Source organism: Helicoverpa armigera, chromosome 1 (assembly GCF_030705265.1).
Source record: "Helicoverpa armigera isolate CAAS_96S chromosome 1, ASM3070526v1, whole genome shotgun sequence".
Taxonomy (NCBI): Eukaryota; Metazoa; Arthropoda; class Insecta; order Lepidoptera; family Noctuidae; genus Helicoverpa; species Helicoverpa armigera.
Window position 1 is genome coordinate 1,305,263 of NC_087120.1, and position 26,225 is coordinate 1,331,487.

Consider the following 26,225-nt stretch of genomic DNA (forward strand, 5'->3'; position numbering starts at 1 on the left):
CTATGAAAACCTTGGTTTTGAGGACTTTCTGTATATTACATACAATTTTCAACAGATGATTGATGATGATGATGACATGATTAATGACAATGTTAAGAGTTTCTGTATTTTAACCGATTTAAAAAAAAAGAAAGGAGGGGGTTTCAATTAGATTGTTTTGTGATTGTTCTCAATTTGATTGTTCTCGATTTCTCAAAGACGCCTGGACCGATTTGAGAAATTGATTGTTTATATGAATGGTCCAGTCCATCCAGACCGAAAAATTGTGGTCAAATAACAACAATTGCCGGAAAGCCAAATATTGGTGAAGAACTTGGGTTTACCATTGCAAATAAAGTTTTAACTTATCTATCCTATATGCTTCAAAAGTTATTCGAGATCAAAAGTCAAAATTTGGGTACATCCAAAATGAAAAAAAAAATATATATAGCTCGATTGGTAACAGACATCTGCAATAAGTGATTTCTAGCCTAAGGAGTCCGCCATATTGGATTTAGACTCGAGACACATTTTTTTTCGAGTTATTCATAGCAAGCCCTTTCATTTGATACCCATATCGTAGGAATGCATTAAAAACATTTTTTTCTCCATCTTGGGTATACCGCCATATTGGATATAGAATCATACATTGTTATTAAAACTGAACATTCAAACAAAATTTCAACTCAATCGATAAAAAAAATATGCTTCAAAATTGAGCTTTAAATAAAATAGTAATGTATCAAGATTTGCTGGTCGCGCTTGAAATGTACTCTATTCTCGGTATCCACGGCAGAGGTTATTCACCCTACGCGATGTGACGGAGCGACACGTCCTCTCTCTGTGAAGCCTTGCGGCGGTCTGGTTTGAGTTGACTCGCGTGCAGCCTTTTATAGTAGTTTTAAATAATTTATAAAAAATAAAACGAGAGATTAAATTATAATATAAAGTTTATGTTTTAAAGAAAGAGTTATATTACTATAGTAAATAATTGTTATATTAAATTAAGTAAGATAGATAGGTAAAAAAAGCATTTGAAATTCACAATTTTTCACATTGTTAAAATATTTTTTTCTGAAAGATAGAGACCTAAATCAAAAAATGTTTTCAACTAACTATAGGCATGGGGATTTCGTCTATGAGTAAAAAAATAAATATGATTAGATTTGCCACTGTTTTCACATGAATTTAAGCTTCGAAATAGACGCTGAACGGGAATTTTATAATACATCTGTTACGTTATAGGGGTTTTAAGTATTTAAACTACACAAATTGAAATTTATGTTCAATTAACTATATAGACAGTGAAATTACCTTGCGTTATTAAAAAATAACATAGTTATAGGATAAGTAGTTACTGAGAAACAGTGGTTTGAAAAGTACCATTTTAGGCCAAATGGCGCGCGGTTGACGTACACGCTCTTAAATTACTTAGCTTAGGAAATAACAAGAAATACTTACAATAGAAACCAGATAGTAATTGAACTTTTTTTTTTTGTTTTAGTTGAATTAAAAAAAATGGAATGCATGATGAGTAGGTAATTTTTTACCTATACCTCCTACTGATAGGAGGTATTTTTAAAGCATGCAAATATTCAACCAAGCCTTTTCCGTGTTTAATTTTAATCAACGTCTAAGGAGTGTTTTACTCTTACTATTGCCTAAATATTTTTTGTTGACGATCATGTTATAAAAACGTAATAAACTTATGCAGAACTTTTTTTGTAAAACACTGTATCCTAGCTATTCTCATGAAATGCCTGAGAGCTGCGAGCTAAATGCGATGTTTTCGCGGTCGTAGGAGTAATGACTCGCGGCGGCAGTTAATCTGATGATCGCGTCGTAAATATGCCGAGACGAATGCATGCAGGCGGCATTGAAGCGGCATAAGTTACTAATACTGACATTTATTATTATCTTTACTAATATTATAAAGAGGAAAACTTTGTTTGTTTGTTTGTTTGGTTGTAATGAATAGGCTCAAAAACTACTGGACCGTTTTTTAAAATTCTTTCACCATTCCAAAGCTACACTATCCACGAGTAACATAGGCTATCCCGTATCTATTTATCCCGGTACGGTCAAGAGTTACCACGGGACGCGGGTAAAACCGCCGGAAAACGGCTAGTAAGAAATATATTTATACCTACATAATCTATTTCTTTACAAATCAACTAAATCCAAAGGATGTCAGGAAGAGATCGCTTTTAGTGATAAGACCGCCTGCTGTGCTCGTCTACTTACTTGTTTGTTATGTCCTTATATGTTTGTTATTAGTGTACAATAAAGAATATTCTATCTATCTGTCCTATGCTTATTCCTAAGCTTATTATCAGCTATGGTGACTGTTCTCATTAAGGAGATTAGACAACTGGATTTGTAAACTAATAAGTCGCGTTGGTCTAGTGGGTAAAGACACCTCTCAAGCTTGAGTGTGGGTTCGATTCCGGGTCGGGCAAGTACCAATGAAGCTTTTCTTTAAGTTTGTACTTTCTAAGTATATCTTGTACACTGATTAAATATTACATTTGAAAACATTCTGAGGGAACCTCAACTGTAGTGTCCCAGCAGTGGGACGATACAAAGACTTATGATAATAATGCTTATGCCTATGATGATGACGAGGTTCAATTAAAATCTGTCGCGCACATTTGATCGCGAACAAGAAATGTATAAGCTTCTATGGTGAGTCCGCTGTCAGCATATGTTCGTACGTAATCACATGGATATTTTTTTTTTTAGAATTTGTCACAGCTTGCTATAGCGAGTGTACTATAAAAGAAGACACATTTTTATATATTATAACGGTGTGTAACGCCTGTTGGGGTCTCGCCTTTAAACCTTTTCATACGAAAACAAAAAAAATGGTTATTTTTGCTTTTAACTATACATTTCAGTGTCATTGTTTTATTTGTAAAGCTTCACACTTCACGAGATCCACAATATGCTCACCCCAGTTTAAAACGCGTTTGACATTTCGGCAAAACTATGTCAACTACACCTTTTCTGCAGCCTTTGTAATTTTAATTAACGCTTCATTCTTTGAAAAATATAAAATGATAATAATTCACGTGGTTCTTTATAATTGATGGGCAATCTGAAGTATTAAAGGTGTCAAAATTGACCCCAACCGTTTTGTGGTACAGTTGACAGCTGCTGTCAAACGACAATATTTTACTTTAAAAACTGACAGCTGTCAAATTCACAAATACGGTACCCCACGTATAAATTTTCGTAAAATCTGACATAAGCCGTTTTCCTATAGGCATCTATTTATAGTGTGGGTGCGGTTGTTCAATGGGGCGGACGAAAATACATCCTAATTACGTTTGTTACAGGATCATGAACTATTTCACAAAACTATTGTAATCTTTACTCATCTGCTTAGCCTTTTCCCAACTATACTGGGGTCGGCTGTTGTCAGAAGCCAGTAAGTCTAACACCAGTCTAACCAAGGGGTATCGGGTTGCCCGGGTAACTGGGTTGAGGAGGTTAGATAGGCGGTCGCTTCTTGTAAAGCACTGGTACTCACCTGAATCCGGTTAGACTGGAAGCCGACCCCAACATGATTGGGAAAAGGCTCGGAGGATGATGACTGGTGTGGGCTTCCAGTCTAACCGCTGAGTACCAGTGTTTTACATGAAGTTACTACCTATCTGGCCTCGTCAACTCAGATACTAGGTAACCTCTTGGTAAGACTGGTTGACAGACTTTCTAGCTTCTGATTAGCCATAACGACTGCCAAATATGTTGGGTTATAGGCACGAGTTTCTCAACTTTGTTTTGTTTTCTTGAATATATTAATTACCACGGGCATAACTTTTCATGTCATACTAACACCAGATAAGTCGATCGTTTAAATTAATTACCTAAGTTAATTAGGGTGTATTTTAATGCAGAAATATTTAATACTCATCTTTCGGTACCGCGATAAAATATGTATAAGAGGAAATAGTATAGTTTTCTAGCAGTGTGAGATTTTTTCTAATCGGTTCTTTAGTATGTATTATCTAAATTATCTTTATATTAAATCGCATAGAAGTTAAAATAATAAAATAAGATATAAAAGTAAATACGCTGCTAGATAAATTCCTAGTTAGCACTTATTACTTACTGATGGCAGATCGCGCTAATTAGATTTGCTATTTTTACAAAAGCTCGTGAGTTGCACGTGGGTATACAATTTCAAGTTCACTTGATAATTGCAATATAACTCCCACACGATCTCGTAAAAAGTCGTGGTGGCCTAGTGAGCAAAGAACCAAACTCTCGAGCATGAGGGCGCGGGTTCGATTCCAGGTCAGGCAAGTACCAATGCAACTTTTCTAAGTTTGTATGTACATTCTAAGTATATCTTGGACACCAATGGCTGTGTTTCGGATGGCACGTTAAACTGTAGGTCCCGGCTGTCATTGAACACCCTTGGCAGTCGTTACGGGTAAGTAGTTAGAAACTAGTAAGTCTGACACCAGTCTAACCAAGGGCTATTGGGTTGCCCGGGTAACTGCGTGACGGGGTCAGATAGATGGGATCGGCTTCCAATCTAACCGGATGCAGCTGAGTGCCAGTGTTTTACAAGGAGCGACTACCTATATGTTGTCACATGTATACGATAATTCTTGTACAGATTTGACCTACCACAGGACGCATTATAAGTCCGAGCCCAAGGGTGCATACACAAAGTAGACAGACGGACCCTGCTGCATATGTATCGACCCAACACTGACAAACATACTTGCCAATTCAAGAACAACATCGAATATTAAGCAACACCGATTTGTCACTGTAAACAACCGTTTACAATTTCAAAACGAGTTTAAAAAAACGCACGACAAAACTGAATGATGGAAAGATTGCAAAAATCATCATGAATAATTGAAATGTAAGGATTTTCAATTGTTTTTTCCTCAATTCAGCCTTCGGAGATGAAGTACCTACGAAAAAATACTTAAAAAATACGAGCTGCAAAATTTTAGTCGGCTGACAATTTGTTTGAGATCATAAAGCGGCAAAGAAATGAATGATAGTACGCACATAACAATGATCAAGTAATTAGCCCGTATCAAATCGACTAAAACCTCTATCAAAGTTTTCACGATTTTTTTTTAATTTTTCTCCGATAGTTTAGTCTGCAGAGTACCTGTACTCTAATACTATTTTTAAAAAATTGAAAATTGATATAAAAATCAGAATTCGAGCACGTTTTTGAACAAGGCAATAAATAAAGATTAATAGGAAATTAAACGCATATTGTTTACGAACGCGTAATAAAAACAGCGAAGACTACAAGTCAATTAATTTTACACGGGAACTTGTTATTTCCAATTAAGATGTTTGTTTCTTCCGAGGCATAAGACTAGACGCAACACGTTTGGCACGTGCCTCTTCTCTTATTTTGGCGAAAGGAACAACAAACAAAATAAATTAAGTGTTGAGACCGTCTTAATAAATCTTTACCTTGATAAAAAATATGAAGATGACAAACCACGGAAAATATAAAGATGAATGGTTTTCCCACAGCAAACTTCTAAATCGGCCATCTAGTTTGGGCTCATAAATTAGTATGGAGTTGAATGGTAAGAAACGACAAAATTAATCCGGCCAGTATGAAATCTACTAAAAGGTTTAATTGGTGGTTTATTACCTTCAAATTAACCTGTCGGTCAACTATAGTTTAGTCAGAGTGTTTACTCAAACAAAGCTCCTTTCTCGGTAGTCAAAAATGTAACACAGAAGTTATAAAATAAAATTCACCAACAAAGTGTTTCTGAAGGCGTTCTCTTCAAGAGACCTCAGTATTCAGACCCGCAGGTACAGTTTAGAAGAACTGACGTTTATTCCTATATTGTAGATTGTCAAAGAAACTAAATTGTGGTTTGAAAAGCCCTCGCAGCTTCCTAGAGCACCCCTGAGCACCTATTTCCACTGCAATAGGACGTCGGAAATAAAACTCAGTTATTATATTTTTGAAATGCACTTTTAAAGGGAAATGAGGTTTTTGATGTGAAATTTTCTATGTTCTAACGGTATAATAATGCTTTGTTGCTTTTGAGTTTTGAGGTAGCAATTTAACTGTATATTGCATTTTTCCAAGATCCGTGTTGGAGACAGTTACTGAAGCAAAATATGAATTTTCTTAGAAGAGAGATTTGAGTCTACCTGACAGTAATATTCTCATAAACGAAATTCTTTGTAAAAAGGATGTATGAGGAAATTACTTTAACTGCAATTTTCAAGTATCAAACCGCGGGAAAACCGCTAGTGATAGATATATTTATTTCATTATAGCTATGGCTCGTTACGCCTAACGTGTATCGATTAAACAGACATAAAATCCACGAATAGGTCTGAACGTACGCCGCGTAAAACGGAACGACTTCCTAAACCTAGTAACTGAATGATTGGAGAGAGATTGCAGGATTGAATTTATCATTTGCATTAATTAAGCATTTGTGTCATCCCTACTAATTTATAAATGCGAAAGTAACTCTTGTCTGTCTGTCTGTTACGCTTTCAAGTCTAAACCACTGAACTGATTTTAATATTTGGAAATCTTGGAAACGCGATATAACCGAACTCTACACGGGCGAAGCCGCGGGTGGAAGCTTGTCTTGAACTAAAAAAGCTCGTAAGGACAAATTTTGCATTTACTGCATTTCTAGAAACAAAACGATGCACAAAGGTAATATTACTTCCTTCTACGAAGTTTTTTTTACACTAAAGGATTTTTCAATCAAAGATTTCTTAGACCGAGGGAATATCGGAAATATCGTTTCGTATATAAACTGACAGACAGACGGACGGAAATGGAAAAGTACAGTTCGCGCCTCATTCGAGCGTAGTAGCACCTACTTTTTTAATGCATTTTTTGACTGCTGTAAAGTCAATTACCACCATTGGACAAGCAAAGCTTCCTGACAAGGTCTGTACGAGCAAAATGCGACTAGTGCAGTCAACTTCAGGTCAGTGGTAACAGTTTTATAGGAAAATCGTACTTATTACTATTGAGTTAAGGTGCATGACAGTTACCACTGATGTGCAGTCTACCGTACGAGCAGTATAATGCCAATATTGAACCTGAACTGATTTTTATAAAATTTGGTACAGAGATAGAGTTGATCTTGAGAAAGAACATAGGATAGTTTTTATCCCGAACTTTTAAAGAATTCTCTTGGAAACGCGATATAACCGAACGCGGGCACCATCGTTAATAAAGTAAAAACTGCTAGTGACGATAACTTCAATATTGCTTTCACACTAGCGGGTTTTCCTTTCCGATTTTCCACGTCCCTTTCCATTTGTAAGACGCTGTAAAAACAAGTGACAATACAGATCAAATGACACCTGAAACCGCCCGCATATTTTTCCGCTCAGAATGTGAATCCGAGCGTACGACAAAATCAGGTAGTGTGAGACCGCCGTAATGTTTTGTGTACTTAGCGATCGTCACGTGTGACAGCGCCCTAATCAGAGCATGACTGCTTTTGTGAAGCGCTGTCAGGTGCATGACATAGGTGTTGTGTTTTAACTGGGTTTTAACCTAGTTTCAGATTAAGGTATTCTTTTTGTTACCTTATTTTGTTTGGGACATTAATACGTAATTTTTTTGTAAACCTTATAACAAAGAGGTAAGAGTTCTATAAAAAAATTTACCTAATAAAATGAAACAAAGTCGTCTTACTTATTATAACTCAAGAATGGCTGCACAGTTTAAGCTGAACATTAGAGTGTAGAAGAAGCTTAGACCCGGGAGAAGGACATAGGATAGTTTTTATCACCATCCGGCTTCGGAAAGCTAATTTTTAATTTACTAGCCGTTTTCCCGCGGTTTCACCCGCGTCCCGTGGGGGCTACTGCCGGCACCGGGATAAAATATAGCCTATGTTACTCGCAGATAATATAGCTTTCTAATGGTGAAAGAATATTTAAAATCGGTCCAGTAGTTTTTGAGTTTTATCCATTACAACCAAACAAACAAACAAAGAAAGTTTTCGTCTTTATAATATTATAGTATAGATAACGAAAAGTGGGTTTGTGATTGTAACGGTTAAACTCTGGGTGTCATATAATACAAGAATAAAACAACTACCTATACATACAGGTAACATTCTACGTACAAATTTTATCTGGGTACGGGGAGAATTTCCCCGGAACACGGGTAAACATTGTTATTTACATATAAACGGTAATTCTGCTCTGCGTGACGTCACAACCCTGACATATTGCTACCGTTGCTTCTGCCCATTATAATTTATTAGGGTTAATTACATTTTCGAGGTTCGTACCTTACGACAGAGGTACGGGACCATTACACGTATTGGTATGTTCTTGAATGTTATAACGTACTTTCCGGGCCCCTTGCGGACGAAGCCTGTCGGGGCTGCGGGATTGTTCGAAAGAGTTACCGCGGCCCTGGTACGTTAAGGGCCTAAGAAGGAACATGGTGGGTTTTAGTCAGTAAGAGTCTGACACTTCCTCACGCTGCACCCACAGCGGGAGGGGTCATTTGATGATACCACTTCAAATAAATGTTGGCAATGGAGTGATTCAGTTAACCATGAAATTGAAATAGTTAAAGCCTTTATTATTATTAACTTTTCATTAAAAGCTAGGCTTTCAAGCAAATAAATTCACATTATTTAATCCATAAATTACTGAAAAGCGGCTTTATATTTTTATTAAAAACCGCACAAAAAGTAATCCTAAATAATTTGTTTTAGAAAAATGGCTACAAGCGGCACCTGCCCGAAGGCATTTTCTTAATTAAAAAATTACTTATAAGTAAAATTTTCACATTTTTATACTTAGCTAGCTTTCACCAGGGTTTTACTTGTATCTCGTCGTAATCGTCGATTTTTTTAAAATGCCAAATGCTGTTTTATTCTGTTCTTTTAGTTATAGTCAGGTACTGCATTTTAGTTTAGTACTAGCTTCCCGAGATGATGACAAAAACTATCCTACGTCTTTCTCCCGGGTCTAAGCTACCTACCCTCTATTTTCAGCTTAAGCGGCGTAACACGACTATCTTTTATATAATATCTTTTATTTAATAGATTAAGTAGAGAGCCATATAAAATCCAGTATCATATTATTTTTTATTCGACACTAATCCCAAACTGACTTGTATATTCAAAGTTAATTCTTAAACTAAAACAAAACACCAACGATCTCTTAGTAAAGAAAATAACGGTGTCTAACAGAATTCTAAATTCAAAAATAAATGTTAGACAGAATTGGGTGGATGACTAGGTCAAAAATAAATTACGTTGTCATATTCATTTAGTGAAGCATCTAAAAATAATGTCACTTCCATTTATCGTTTTGATGGAATAATTGATTAAATTTTTTTATTGATAATATAAGCTAAATAAGAATCCAGTTTGATGTGAAAAATCTGTGACGTCATAAGTTGCGCTTACATACATATTAAAGTGACAGTTTTTGACAGTTAAATAAAAGTAATGAATTTGACTCGTTGGAAACTACCGTATTGTAATTAGGCTGTTATGGCCAAATAACTTCAGGCTGTTTTCGTTTACCGAAAGCGTCTATAAGTTCGTTTTAAGCTCCTATAACTTGCGAAATAACTGAAATGTTTATGTTACGGCAACACTGTGATTTCACTAATAGTATCATCAAAATGTACTGTGTTTTTTACTCTGATTTGGTAATTTCATTACTAGCTTTTCGTTCAGTTGCACCCTAACTTTGTCTGTATGTTTATCTGAATGTCGGGCCTTCACACCATAAAGCACTGGACCGTTTAAAATTGATGAACATAGTCTTGTGCCTAAAAAAATATGTAAGTTCCTTTTCAGGATAAAATTACAGGAAGAAGTTTCTGCGGTACGTGAGTGAAGACGCTTGTATCGCGCATTCGCAATAATATTTCGAGAAGTAAAGTTATTTAATTAGAACTGTTATACTCACTCCGAAGAATGAAATAATAATAAAAGTAGGTGCAATACTTACAACGCTATGCCCGCTGCGGCTCCGGAGACTCAGCCGCATCTTCCAGTCGCGCTTGGAGGACGCGCCGCCCTCCGAGCTGAACGACCTCTTCATCGGCAGAGACATCGCGGCACCACTAACTACCCGCCACAAAACATAATGCGTCTCTGTCGCATAATCTTTGCACTAACACTATACACGTATCGCGTCCGCTATTGGTTACATCATTCGCAAACGTCACAGAACGTCAAAGAATACATCGCAGACGCGACACTTGCTACGTAGTCACTAAACTATCCTTACATGTAACTAACATTATAACACTAATACCGATAAATAGACACTGAGAGACAAAAAAACTAGTTCAAACACTACGGGGCACTACACAGCAATCTGAAACAAAGAAGGTTTGTAATTAATAAAATGGTCACGTGTTTGTGAGAGTCCCTTTGTGGCAAAGGGCAGTGTGACATCGTCGGGTCAGGTAAAGTGCTCAAGAAATGTGTTAATCTTTTAAGCTCTCATCTCATCCCTTCGGGGTGGGTAACACAAGGAAAGCTTCTGAAACCAGTTTTTGTGGCAATGAGAAACGGGATAAACGGTATGAATCTATTCATACGTGAAATATTATTTGTTTGTTGTGTACGGAATATGGTTTCGTTTATATTATTGTTAGAGCTTTTTTTTTTAAAATCATTGCTGTAAGTATGTTTTAGTTTGAGGAAAACAAGTGTTCTCAACAAACAAAAAATTACGCCAACAAAATAACATAAATCGTCTATCGAATTTAACTTCTCACCCGCTTACGAACCTTAAGAACTTTTAAAACGAATTCATCAATGAAAGTACAAAGACAATGTAATTTCGACAAAACGTTTCATATCGAAATAAAGTTAGTTAAGCTGTCTGCGAACTGGGAACAAGTCCGCGATTGCCTACCACTTTGAAAAGTACAAAAATAATATGATTATATTTTCCGAAGTCAGGCCGCCGCAATGTTCAAACAAAAGTTAATCAAATCACGAAAATACGTCTTATTTTCATTACATTATTGGGGTTATTTCCATTACTTGTTTGGGGGCAATGGGGGAATATATTAGGTACTTCATTGTTAGGGGGATTGCAAAATTTGGACAAATTGACTGAATTTAATATTTTCATTCTTGGATTTCATCAGTAACCTATCCATATACATATTGGATGGGTGGATTATGTGAAAGTCAACACGGCTAGAAATAATGTTATTTGTGTGACAGCAGACAGAAGAATATGGCTACAGAAAACTAAAAAAGATGATGATGTTAAGGTAAAATGTGCTTCACTCCTAGTTTGAATTGTATTATTTTTGAGTACCAATAAGAGCCATGTATTATATTCGCTTAAAAAAAAAACTCATTTTACCAACCCACTATGAAATACTATTATTTGTATTGTAAAATAGATGTTTGTGGAGCGGTTAATTATTCCTTTTACATAATGACTAATTAGAACGTTCATTAAATATTAAAATCGCAAATTTTACGTTAAAGTACAACAATGAATATAATTTATTTTTTAAATATAATATTATAAAGCTTGAAGTTCGTTTGTTTGCTAGCCCACGCTAACCACTCACAAATCTACAGGTCCGATTTGAAAAATTCTTTCAGTGTTAGCTATCACATTATTTTAAAGTTAAGGGGCTTACTACAAAAACTTAAACATGTGTCAAACACTTGTCTAAAAAAAGTGTGGCTGCAAAATGGACCTTATTTCAACGTCGTAATCTGAATTTTTTTAGACAAGTCTTAAACTGACTTTTAAAAGTTTTTGTTGACGACTTAAGGAGTTTCTGGGTCTTTAGGGTACAAAACACAATTTATTCTTGACGCGTTTGTTCTGGACGTAACTGAAATAATTTGCGGAAGCCAGTCAAAAAATTCTAAGAAACAAAACAGCCATTAAACCTCAAACTAACGTGGTTAAAAACAAAAACTTTGGCACAACACATATTTTAGCAAACAGTTCAAAGTAACTGTTTACTCTCGACGCTAGACGATTGCTTCCCGAAATTAAATGAAAACCGACCGTTTGTTTTCCTTTCATCTTTACCGCCGTGTACCAGAGTAGTGGACTTTTGTTATTGTGTGACTAGTTGTTACCCGTGATGTCGCCTGCGTGGGTGTAGTTCGCAAGAAATCTTGTATTATGTGTGTATGATGAAATACAGAAACAAACTAGGAAAATGGAAAGGAAAATTCGATAAACTCAATAATTAGTTAAATGATTACTTAAATGATTGAGTAAGTATAGTGTGGAAATATAGTTGTTTGGTACCTACCTTGATGAATGAGCTAACTATTACTGAAAGAATTTTTCAAATTGCTCCCGGAGTTATTGAGATTAACACGTTCCAATTAACATTATTTACAGATTGATACCTACATTTAAGTAAGCTCTTTATGCCTAATCTGCCTGTTAATTTTAAGCCTCATACAAGTTATGTCAAATTCTTATCTCTAGTAAGCAAAACGACAGATAGATCAAATATTGGGAACGGAAAGGCCGTAATAATAGACACTACGACTTTTCACAAAGATACATTCCATGGTTTGTTCAAAAAAGCACGACGGGCATGACCAACAGTCGTTTTATTTCCATTTCCACGAAACGACATATCTGTCACGTCCCCCCGTTACCTCCAAACTTCAAAAGTATTAAAGCAACCAATAAAAACGTCGAGGATTCGAATTTTGAGTTGGTGGTGTTCACATGTGGTTTTCTTCTCAACGCAAATTTTGAGCTATATTTGTGCTTTTTTGGTGTTTTCTGTGGTGCCTGCTTAGTTTTGAGTGTGTTTTATATGTAGATTTGTGTTTCATTATTCATCATTTCATCATTTCATCTGTAAGTAGTCTTGTATTTTAATTAATTTTGTGCGACGTCGGCGTATGCCAATAAATAAACATGGCGGACAAACAGGGGCCGCCGGGACGCCCTCCCGACCCCTCATGTACTTCTGCAATTGAAACAGTAATGACCGTCCCATTGTCTAAATTTGAGGCAATGGAAGCGGAAACTTCAACTCATAAGAGAAAGCATCCTAGTCAGGACGAGGATGTTACTGATGTTAATAATGTTAATGCTACAAAACGCGACCGAGTCACCCCTCCATCATTGGTGTCACGTTCCAAGTATACCAACTTAGATAGGGAGCCATATCTGGTATATGTTTCCTTCACGGATTCAGACTCCACTTCTGGATCCACCCTTCACCCCATAAGATTTGGTCAATTAATGCAAAAATTAAACATTAAGAATATTAAATTAGGCGGGATCAAGAGAATTGGCAGAAATAAGATCTCGGTGGAGTTTGAAAGCCATGAGGATGCTAATATCTTTATTGAAAGCCCAGCTATTAAGCTCAAAGGTTTTGTTTCTACTATTCCCACCTTCAACATCACAAGGATGGGGGTAGTGAAGGGTGTACCAACTGATTGGTCAGAATTAGAGGTCATAGATAATCTTAAGTCCCCCCATGCTAAAATGTTGAAGGTGAGACGCTTAAATAGGAGGGTTGTCAATGAAGGTAAGTCGGAGTGGGTCCCTACATCAAGCGTGGTCGTCACATTTGATGGTCAGGTCCTCCCGGATCGCGTCTTTTGTTTTTATAATTCGCTCCCTGTGGAGACATATAACTACCCCACTGTTCAATGTTATGCATGCTGCAAATACGGGCACACTAGACCCAATTGCAGGTCTAAGCCACGATGCTTCCGTTGTGGTGGGGATCACCTTGGGGACGGTTGCTCTGTTGAGGATCCCAAATGTTTATATTGCTCTGGCTCTCATCCCGCTAATAGCAGACACTGCCCAGAGTTTATCCGTCAGAAAAATATCAAAGCGTCCATGGCCAAAGACAACATTTCCTACTCTGAAGCTGCCAGAATTCATGCCCCTTCCTTCCGTTCCTTTGCAGATGTTACAGCTTCAACCCCTATCACTCAGACTATTCATCAGATTCTCACACAGGAACCTCGCTCCCCACGTCCCCCTCCCCCTAATTACATTTCTCACTCCCAACCCTCCACTTCATCATCCTACAAAAAAACTATTTTGACCCGCCCTAAACCTCACCCCTCGCTGCAGCCTGGTTATGACCGAAGGGCTCACCAGGACATTATTAATAGCTTCTCGTTCTCCCCTTCGCCTAATGGTTGTGCTCTTCTGGACTCTCCTCCTTCTGAAAAAGATCATGTACAGACCATACAATCTATTATACGTTTACTATCCTCTCTACTCGTTAACTTTCCTCTACCTGACCACGTTGCCACAAATTTAATAAGCTCCATTAAATCTCAGCACATTCCATCTTCTACAGTGGAATACCAGAAGTCTGATCCCAAAAAAAAATGAATTTGCTCATTTAATTAATCAGTACAAACCGGCATTGTTTGCAATTTCTGAAACATGGCTAAAGCCACATCTCGTGTTTAATATGGCTGGGTATAGCGTGCTTCGGGATGACCGTCTTGACGGTTATGGCGGAGCGGCTATACTGGTTAATAATGTTCTCCCATTTTCCCCCTTATCCCTTCCCCCACATGGAGATGAGATTAATGCCGTAGGTGTTAATATTGTCGGTGTTAATGTTATTTCTGTCTATATACCCTCTCCTGATTCCTCTTGTTTCCAGTATATACGTTCTATTTGCTCTTTATTTTATCCTGTAATTTTTCTAGGTGATTTCAACTGCCACCACTCTCTGTGGGGATCTGACCATTGTGATAGTGCGGGTAATGAATTAGTGAATCTGCTGGATGACTTGGGGTTATGTGTTATCAATGATGGATCTTTCACGCGCCTTCCTAGACCTGGACAATCGCTAAGTTGTTTAGATCTAACACTGTGTTCAGCCCGTTTGGCCGCTGATATGGTATGGAAAAGGCTTAACCTAACACATGGTAGTGACCACTATCCTATATGTACTACTCTCACCACTAGGTGCCTTCCGCAAAGGAAAGCCCCCTCTTTAAAGTACAGGCTGTCTGATGCTAGGTGGGACCTGTACTCTCAGATCCTTGAGGACGCAATCCATACCTTGCCCCAGGTGTCTTTTGACAACCTTGACGTCTGTATTTCGCAACTTTCTGATGCCATTTCATCAGCCGCTGATGAGAGCATACCTCTTAAGAATTCGGCTTCTGGAAAAATATCATCCCCGCCCTGGTGGGACCGCGAATGCACCAGCATCATCAAACTCCGCAATGAAGCTGAACAGAGCTATGCTCTCAACATGGCTATTGAAAACCTGGTGGAATATAACCGGATTGTTGCGAGATCCAGACGCCTACTTAAGAAAAGAAATATGAAGGTTGGAAAAAATTCTGTTCTTCGCTTTCCCCCTCCACTCCTTCTTCCATGATTTGGCAAAACTTTAGAAGATTTAAACGTGGTTGTTCTGTTCAAAATTCTTCAACTATCCCCATTGACCTAGCAGATTCTTTTCTTTACAAGTTAGCCCCTTCGTCTGTCCCTTTTGTAACAGAATGCCCTTCTGCTCCCAGTAGTGAGGTCATGTCGGTAGACCCGTTGGAAGCCCCCTTTTCCATTAATGAACTCAATGCCGTGCTCCAGCATGTCAAGGACACTGCACCTGGTATCGACGGCCATCCATATTCTTTTATAAGAAGTTGGGTGCCTGCGGACGCCAATACTTGTTGGACATCATGAATACTTGCTTCACTCTGTCATATATCCCTGATAGCTGGAAAACACAGTTGATCATCCCCATATTGAAACCTGGGAAATCCCCGGATAGTCCAGATCACTTTCGTCCTATTGCCCTTTCTCCAGTCATAGGCAAAATTATGGAGCATCTTATTAAAAACCGATTGGAGTGGTTTGTGGAGAGCCGAGGTGTTTTATCTAAGTCGCAGTTTGGCTTCCGAAAGGGGGCAGGTACCATGGACAGTGTTAGCATCCTGACAACTGATACCCGGATAGCATTCAGTAGAGATGAATCGGTTTTAGCGGTCTTCCTAGACATAACAGCGGCATACGATAATGTCCTTCTTTCGGTTCTCAGGGAAAACTACGGAAGCTGGGTGTTTCTGAACGGATGCTGCATTGTACATGTAACCTGCTCTCTGGTCGTAGGGTCAAGATTCGTATCCCTGGAGAAGATTCCGATTGTAGAACGGTCTGGCGTGGGCTTCCTCAGGGGTCCGTTCTTAGTCCGCTACTTTATAATATTTACACCTCGGATCTTCATGATTCCCTCAACTTGGATTGTCAGATTCTTCAATATGCGGATGATCTGTGTTTGTACATCCCTACTTCATCTATTGAAAGAGCTAGTGAGTCCATGCAAATATCACTCAATTCCTTAAATCAGTGGTTAATTGACCATGGCCTTGTACTGTCTGCTCCAAAAAGCTCTGCGGTTGTCTTTTCACGTAAGCGTACTGTTCCTCATGTCAACCTTAAAATTGAAGAATCTCCCATTGAAGTTGTTAATAATGTGAAATTTCTTGGGGTTATATTGGACTCTAAATTGTCAGGGGTGTTTCATCTCAACTACATTAGCCTTAAGTGCGAGAAGAAACTTAATATGCTTCGTGCGCTAGCAGGAGTCTGGTGGGGTGCTCACCCCTTCACCCTAAAATTGGTATATAATGCTACAATAAGAAGCTTGCTTGATTACGGCTCCTTCTTATTTGAACCCTGTAATAAAGTTGCTATTGCTAAGCTGGAGGCCATTCAGGCTAAATCTCTTAGAATCGTTTTAGGGTGCATGAGGTCCACCCCTAAAAACACCTTGCAAGTGGAGAGTGGCGACCCCCCTCTTCTCATCCGTAGACAGTATTTAGCCGACAAGTTTCTTTACAAGACTTATTTCCTCAGTGAGCACCTGCTTCTGCCTAGGCTGTCAACTCTTGAAGGCCTATGCAGGCAGAGTGATTACTGGAGACATAAAGCCCCTCCTCTTTTAGTTAATTCCTTTCGAAAAATCCTTGAAATTAAGGATAATTCCTTAATCTCTCAGCAAGATAAACTTCCCTTGTATTCCTGCTCCTTTGACACGTGTAACTTTGTGCCAAATGTCTCCTATATTGACATTAGGAAAGATACTGCAAACGCAAATGCCCATTTTCTCTGCACTATAAATGACAAGTGGCCTGATTATTATAAATTCTATACGGATGCTTCAAAATTAACCACTGATGGAAAGACTGGTGTTGCCGTATACAACTCTAACTCTCAGATATTTCTCCAATTTCAATGTCCTCCTGAGTCATCGGTGTTCACGGGAGAGTGCATTGGGATCCTCGAGGCATGTTTATTTATCTCCTCTCACCCTGCTATTAAAAAAGCAGTGGTTTTCACTGATTCCAAAAGTGCCCTGGATGCGATTGTTAAAAATTCGTTTAAGGACCATCTCCGTAGCCCAATTATCGTTGAAATTAAATCAGTATTGCTTTTGTGCTCTACAAAGGGCGTGGAGATTGTATTGGTATGGATTCCTAGTCATGTTGGTATTAGAGGTAATGAAATTGCGGATGTATCAGCCAAAGGTGCGATTAGTAGCAGTATGGCTGATAAAAAACACTACTCGGTGCAGATCTATGACCTGGCTCATAAAGCTAAATCAGACCTATTCCAGTCCTGGCAAACTGACTGGTCCGAGTCCAGTAAGATGAAAGGTGGTCTGTTTGCCTCTATTCAACCATCCATTCCTGCGAAGCCTTGGTTTTATAAACATAAAAAAGTATCCAAGACCGTTATTTCCGTTATCTGCAGAATACGTATTGGTCACTGTTGCTCCCCAGTTTTCTTAAACAAAATAAGAGTTCGGGACTCCTCACTCTGTGAATGTGGTTTAGATGAAGGCACGCTTGACCATATCTTTCTTAATTGCCCCCTGAATGATGCTTTCTCTTTTGATCGTGTCATTGCTAAACTAAAAATTCAATACCCGGTAAATGTTCGTCATCTTCTTTCATTCTTTCCTAACCCTCTAATGGTAAATGCTTTTGTTAGATTTATTTCTTCTAATAATGTTAAATTGTAACAGTGCTTATATCTTTCATAATGGTAATATGTAATGTGTATATAATTACTTGTGTACTAAGTTAATTTTAGCAAATTCATTAATTATAGTGTATGTATTTTGTTGCAGGCTCGATATCCTCCACCAGAAAAGTTGGAATTATTTTCTTACATTAATTTCTATATATTTTTCTTTTTCTGTTTCATATTTTCCCATGTGTCGTCACTAGCTACGCGAGTCTGGCAGAAATTGCCGTCAAATACGGCAGATTGCCATAAAAAAACGTCCAGGTTTCATCAGAAATGACATTCCATTTAAATTCGATGCCAGACTCGACTTTTCGCGTAGTTTGAAAAAAATTGGACGTCAGTCAAAGGTAACGTCGTTTTTCATGTAACCTGTGTGATTGCAATATGCACTGGCGAACACGGTGAGGCACAGTGTCGAAAGCTACGCTGGTATTATGATCCTGTGCGTAGGTGCACAGCGTTGTCGGAAAACGTAACTCACGATCTATTATTCTTACACAGTGTGTCTATCGAGACGGTTATTCGGCAGTTCATTTACTCGTACCTACTCTGACAAAGGACATATGATTTTACTGTAGTTTGTAACAGTGAAATATTTTGTATTTTCTGTCTTCTATTTCACCACCACCCCAAGGTAGACTGTTGGATGACACCTGTAGTGTTAATCCGTCATCGTACATTATACCAAAAGTATAAATAAACAAATACTTTAGGTAACACAACAAATTACATTATATTACCATATAAGCGCCCTGGCTAAATATTTCGTTCAACCGAAATAAAATGTACAAATCTCCTGCAATTCAAAAGATATCCGTAACCCAATAAACGAACATGATAACGTATCAAACGTGCTATTAAGCCTTTACAGGAACCGAGTGAATGACGATATGAAATACGCCCATCATCAATCGGCTAAAAAAACATACAAACAAACATTTTCAAAGAGAACCAATTGAATAAAGTACGTCCGAACATTTATCAACAACACGTCAAATGTGTGAGTGTGTTCGTTGTTTGACACCTATCGTATTAATCTGATGAATTTATGTTATTTTTTATAGGAAAAATATGCGGTATCGTATGTCTTGGCTGAAATCTCCAAGCTAAATTGAGTAAGCGTGGTCATTCTCGAGGCCGGAGCAGCAGTGGGACGATAAAAATGATATGCCTAGCCTTTCCCCAACCATGTTTTCTCTTAATACTTCCTGCAACTTCAATTGGGTCGGCTTCTAGTCTAACCCGATGCAAAGCAACAGTTCTTTAAACGAAGCTTCTACCAGTGTTTTACAACGAACGTCTGCCTATCTGATCTCCTCAACCCGGTTACCATAAAACCCCGTTTATGATAGGTACCATGATAGCAGGCCGTAGATGGGTGACCATCATGTCATGAAAAGTTCTTCGTGTTTCGGAAGGCACGGTAAATTAGTAGGACTCGGCTGTCCTTTGAACACCTTTGGCGACGTTGCGGGTAATCAGAAGCCAAACGTTTGACAGCTAGTCTTACCAAGAGTCTTATCCATGTAACTGAGTTGAGGTGGTCAGATAGATAGTCGCTCCGTGTAAAACACTGGTATTCAGCTGCATCTTATATCTGTTAGAATAGAAGCCGACCCCAACATAGTCGGAACCAGACTCAACTAAGCAGATGTCTGGTATTTCATCCCACGCGAATGTGTGGGAGTTATATTGCAATTATCAAGTGAACTTGAAATTGTATACCCACGTGCAACTCACGAGCTTTTGTAAAAATAGCAAATCTAATTAGCGCGATCTGCCATCAGTAAGTAATAAGTGCTATCTAGGAATTTATCTAGCAGAGCTGAGAATCTACATCTTTTCTTTAATTTATTAAAGGTCTATAATTCTATACAAATGTCATAATTAAAACTTCTGTACATTTTTATTTAATCAAGTACTGTACAATTTCAAATTCTGTACAATTTAATTAGTATCAAGATTTTTTTTCCTGATTTGTTTTCAAAAAAACAGAAAAGATTTTAAAATTAAAAACAGATTATTTCATATATTGTTTCACTGCTGGGAAGCTGCACTATGTACCTATTTTATCCCGGTACGGAAAGAAGCTTTCTCGGGACGCCCGCGCCGATGGAGCCGTGAGAAACAGATTTATTCACGAAAGTATTATAATTGATTACATATCCTACTAATATTTCCTACTAATTCTACTATTCTACTAATATTATAACTAATAACTAATATAATATAACTAATATTATAAATGTGAAAGTTTGTGAGTATGTATGGATGTATGTTTGTTATTCTTTCACGCAAAAACGGCTGGACCTATTTGGTTGAAATTTGGTATGTAGATACCCTGAATTAACACATAGGCTACTTTTATCAACACACCACGCGGGCGAAGCCGCGAGCGGAAGCTAGTCTATCATACATTTAGATTATTTATTTAGATACGGTTTAAATATATAACTGAAAAAAAACTGGTTAGCATTTAGTTCAGTAACTGAATCCCAAAAAAAAGAACTTTCCTTTGAACCGAATAACTAATGAAATTATTTTTCAGTACCCACACAACAATCATCGGAAATACGGAAACGGATCAAAGTTACCGGAATTAAAGGCTAACGGATACGAGGAAAACCCTTCACAGAGAATTCTGTAATAGGCTTGACGTACACTCGGATACGAAATTCAGATATTCCAACTTTATTAGTTGACGGATGTGATATTCCAGGATTTGTTTGCGAATATTCAGAAATCCGTTGCCATACAGTTGCAGTTCAGAATTTCGAAAATAAAATTATTTGTGAAAATACGCGTTCATTTTATTCCATCAATACATCTCTTTTACATTTTTCGGTCTTCAGCAGAAATTAAAGAGGAGCATTAACATGTATGTGCTTTTAAAAAACACACTTCAAAAATTAAAAATTCTTTCAGTGAAATAATAATGTGTGATAAAATCCTGTAAAGCCGTAGGCTACTTTTGATCTGTGAATGAGAATTCGTTTTCAGACGACGAGCAATCCTTCATATTTTTTTTTAATATTCTGCTGAAGATGAAAAATGACTAACTGAACAAACCAATCTGCAGACTGACCTCGTTGACAAAATAACTGGTTATCTAAAGAAATATAATAAATCTCAGTTTCATAAATAATTTCAACACCTAAGAAAAATCATATACATATAAAATAAATAATGTTTTGAACTAATATTTATGTGTAGGTACACGTTACCTCCCCTCGGGGGGTGAAACAAGAATATTCCATTAAGGGTTATCCATAGACTTTCAGACGGAATCCGACATTTTAACAAAGACGGATTGGAGACGCGAGCAACTGGCAGGAGAGAGGATTTCAAATTTCGAACCTTACATTTAAATATCGAAACATTTATTGAAATTAGATTCGATTTTATATCAGATTCGAACAAACTTTGATTGGGTGTATTGTGTTATTCGATTTTTGAAAAGTCTAACTTTCTAAAGAGAATATTAATGCAAAAAAACCTACTTAAAAAAAAATTGGCTTACGAAAAACTGCATCACAGAAATCTTTTACATTGAAAACAGATTTTTCTCCACCACGACTATGACACAACTACCAAACACAGACTGAGAACAGAGTTCCATTGGATGCATAATGCACTTTAGATGACAATCATACAATACGTCAAATCTTATTTTTATCTAACACCCTATTGTGTGCAAACATTGCAAATCCTCTTGAATAAAATAAATAAATCTGCATGCGTTACAAAACTCTTTTGAAAAAAAAAATGCCTTTAAAAAGTACACTATGATCTTAGTATCGGAGGGACCATCAATATAATATTGTAGTTTACATTGTAGCTTTCAATGTTGCAGTCCTAGTATTCCTATCGTCACGTAGATCTAAAGAACTAACACTTTAAGCTGATACTAATCAGAAACTGGCAACAAGGGCTTGTATTACAATGTTACTGAGGAGAGCAGCCAGGCGAATAATTGGCCGCTGGGAGTTCGCATACGGTGTTAGGCTGTGTTCAAACCAAACTGACTGTCAGCCGCTAAATGTGAGCAGGCTCACTGTGAGCGCAGTGTAAACGTGGATTTTTCGTTCACACTATGCTGACAATACGCTTTACCCTACAATATGCCAATTGCAATGGTGTGGATAAAACTATCGGCTTGTATCCATGACAGTCAGCCGCCGAATGTCAACGTCTATAGGTACATATTACGCTTAACTATTGTCGGTTGGATGTGAACGATAAAGTGAATATGAATGGAAATACAATAGACTGCGTAACGTTCGCTCACTTTCGGCTGCTGACAATCAGTTTGGTTAGAACACAGCTTTACCTAATCAATTATTAATCAGTCTTTGTTACTAGAAAGTCAAAAATTAAAGATTTTGAAAACCGTAAAAAATCTAAAGAACGTAAAAATAAAATTGTTTACGCGATGTATTGTTGACGCGAATCTCGTGAAAGATATACAAAGGGCGCACAAAACTGCCACTGTTTATGATTTATCCATTATTTAGTCTGCCGGCTACAGGAATAGAGCTCTTTCACTAATTAAACACAGTTTTAAATCATCATTGTTAATTTGCTATAGATTTTTAGTTAGTTTTTCTTGGAAAGTCCACTTGGCTTACAAGTATTGTAGTACACAATTTAGAGTATTCGCACACTGCCGACTAAACAGTTGACCCACCGTTGAGCCGATGGTTAGCAATTTTAGTAAGTAAATCTTGATTTCAAACAAAGTTTTCAGTCAGTTTGATACCGGCTAAATACCTGATCTTTGTAATGTGCGTACTGCCATTCATCTTCATACTGATTTGTGAGCCCAAACAAACTATCGGTCGACTAAAAGTTTGCAGTGTGAGTACTCTTAATTTAACTCGTAAATCTCGCTTTGATTACTAATCTGAATGACTGTAATAGAAGTACTATTACTGATAACAGATTCCTCCGCTCCGCAAATTAAAAATCACTGTTAGTGGAGTAGCTAGAACACTCCGGCAAACCAATTTGTCGCCATGTTGCCTATTACAATAACACTTTTCGCCATCAACATGTCAAAATCCGATATCTATCTCAACAATACGACGCTTGAAACTAATTGGTGTCATCCATCCGTAGAGTGTTCGCGTCCACTACTACTTGAGCCCCCTTGTCGTACACATCATTCGAAACACGGCTCTTGAATCCGGGTATCATTTTGTACCCGGCTCCTGAGTTATTAATTGAATTCGTTATCCATTAATTAAGGTGTTACACAGTAACATTGTGCAGAAGTTATACGTTCTGATTGCCTTCGCTTATAAAGTACGTGCAGAAAAAAAATATCAAGCCAAGTCTGACTCGATTTATTTATGACTTTTCAAAGTAAAAGAAAAAGGCTTCGGGCGTCGTAAATGGGTTGATTTCGAAATATTAATGGACGCCTTTTGCGGGATTGTTTTACTTAAATAAAAATGGAATAATGCCGTATTTGATTGTGGCGGTATTTGCTTAACTGACAGCATATGTATATTACTGAAACACTTTTGAAAGCGATCTCATGTACGTCTGGGATTTACTAATATAAAGTGCTACATAGCTTAGGCAACTAGTCTGTATTCCACGGTATGAGTGAGGAGTAAATAATATAAGACTTGAGTAAAATGAAAATAAAATACTGCCCATTAGGCTGAGTGCTCAGCAGTGTTATTTCTTTCTTTTCACGGGTTTACGGTGAATTTACAGAAGCATTTAAAAAGTGTGAAGTCAATGTTGAGGTGATGTCAGTTCTCGTTGCTTCCGAGTCGCTTGCTCCGTCGGGAAAACCTGCTCACTGATTTATACACTGCGGGTAGTTAAGGGTTCCGTACGTAAAGGGTAAAACGTGTGTCTGTTACTACGACTTTGCTATCAGTATGTAACCACTATCTCATGATTGTTAGAAAGTTAAAACGAATATTTTAGGGTTCTTACAACAAACGAGATTAGTGGCCGTTTTAAAGATGATTGTACGGAATCCTTTTTGCGATACTCCGACTCACACTTAACCGGTTTGGAGGTTTGTTCTACACATGTTTGTCATCACCGAAGTCTAGAAAAAAGCTAACGGACTTATTGCCTAAAATTCTTGTTTGCTGCAAACCTCAGCGCACTTTGATATGGAAATGAAAATTGAAGTTATTGCGTGCAATATCAAGTGTTGACGTTCCTATGCGATAGCTTCAGGCTATAAAACTTATGAAAGGTTTGAATAAATAGAAAAATATTTACTTGAAAAATACGTGGGCATCAAAAGATAGTTTTTACTGTGGGAAATCATCAAATTGCGATATGTCATCATCTGCCTAGCCTTTTCCCAACTATGTTTTGATCGGCTTCCAGTCTAAATAAATGCAGCTGAGTACCAGTGTTTTACAAGGAGCGACTGCCTATCTGACCTCCTCAACCCACTTACTCGTTACTCTTATTGCTACGCAATACCCCTCGGTTTGGTGGTCTGACTGGTTGTCAGACTTACAGACTTCTGACTGCCCGTAACGACTGCCAGATAATATGTTTCTATGACAGTCGGGAACTACAGTTTCTGCTTAAGCTCTTTATGTACCAGGGCCGCGGTAACTCTTTCGAGTAATCCGACAGCAGCAATGTATAGAATGGACAAACAATGTTGGAGACTTAGACTTTAGCTAAGATATAAGCACATATTGATACAATCGGCAATATTGCTTTTAAACACAATGTATTGATACTATTCTTGAGCTACAACAGAAACTTCGCAAACATTAAATGTGAAAGAAAATCTGTCCGTCTAGCTTTCACGTCAGAATTACTGAATTGGTTTTTAGGGTTCCGTGCCCAAAGGGTTAAACAGGACCCTCTTGTTTGCGCTCCTCTGTCAGTCTGTCACCAGGCTGTATCTCATGAACCGTGATAGTTAGACAGTTGAAATGTTCACAGATGATGTATTTTTGTTGCCGCTATAACAACAAATACTGAAAACTAGAATTAAATAAATATTTTGGGGGCCCCCCATACAACAAACAGGATTTTTTTATAAATAATGGTACGGAACCCTTCGTGCGCTAGTCCGACTCGCACTTGGCCGGTTTTTAAGGCTATTTTTTATCGAGATACAAGAATATCCTTGGACGCGGATGGAACCTCGGGAACGGCTAGTGTATACCAGGATGAATAAATCGGAAAGAGTGTAGCTTTCCAACACTGAAATAATTTTTCAATTCGGTTTATTAGTTTCGGAACTTATATTGTACAAACAAACAGACAAAAAATGCTCTTTAATATATGAGTATAGATGGAGAGCGACCCCAGCCCCTATACTTATACACAGGGTGTGACATTTGTGGTGTTCAATGCACTCAGAGCTAAAAGCTCTCATTACTGCACGGCTTAAAAATGCGACGTATATCTGTCATTCACTGAAATAATTCGATTAATTAACTAGGTTAACTGTTAAGTGGAAACATTATCGTAATGGTGTTCCCAGCTTTTAACACATTTCCTTTTAACGTTATATTTAAGTTCCATAAATTGATAAGCACTTAATTCTGTCTTTTATTTCGGAATTGATAGTTTAAAAACCGGTCAAGTGAGAGTCGGACTCGCGCACGAAGGGTTCCGTACCATTATTTATAAAACGGACAAAAAAATCACGTTTGTTGTATGGGAGCCCCCCAAAATAATTATTAAATTCTAGTTTTCAGTGTTTGTTGTTACAGCGGTAAAAATACATCATCTGTGAAAATTTCAGCTCTCTACCTATCACGGTTCATGAGATACAGCCTGATGCCAGACGGACGGACGGACAGAGGACCGAAAACAATAGGGTCCCGTTTTACCCTTTGGGTACGGAACCCTAAAAATGTTGTTCTAATGGATGGAATGCAATAGAAGTTGAATATTTCCCTATCGATATAAAAATGTTTATACTGTGAAACAGATCGCTCACATAGTGTAACACTAGTACAAACGTGATGTTTTCATTTTTTATCACCACCGTTATGTTTTACAATATTTGTTTTTGATAGAGTACTAACGAAAACAAAACATGTAAAGGTTTACGTACACTGTTGAATCACGCAATATAGCTGAAAACCCTAACAGTGTGATAGATAACTGTGAAGTGTGAAATGTAACGGTCCTGGGCCTGATCTCTCTTCGGTCGTGTCGGATTGTCGTCCCATCGGGCTATGAGAGTGAAGGAATAGTGAGTGCACTTGTGTCTGCGCAAATGCCTG

The 26,225-nt window shown here is 37.6% G+C and overlaps 1 protein-coding gene across 3 annotated transcripts in view; it reads right to left on the minus strand.

The window, feature by feature from the left end:
* The window catches only part of LOC110379459 (uncharacterized protein), a 290,441-nt gene that overhangs the window by 185,121 nt on the left and 79,095 nt on the right, over positions 1–26,225 (minus strand). For all 3 annotated transcript variants that reach the window (XR_010276506.1, XM_064034719.1, XM_064034736.1), the window contains one exon: positions 9,952–10,323. Coding sequence is in view for 2 of the 3 variants with exons in the window: in XM_064034719.1 (XP_063890789.1) it covers positions 9,952–10,056 (105 nt within the window). In the remaining variant the exon portion in view is untranslated. The remainder of the gene's footprint in view (positions 1–9,951; positions 10,324–26,225) is intronic.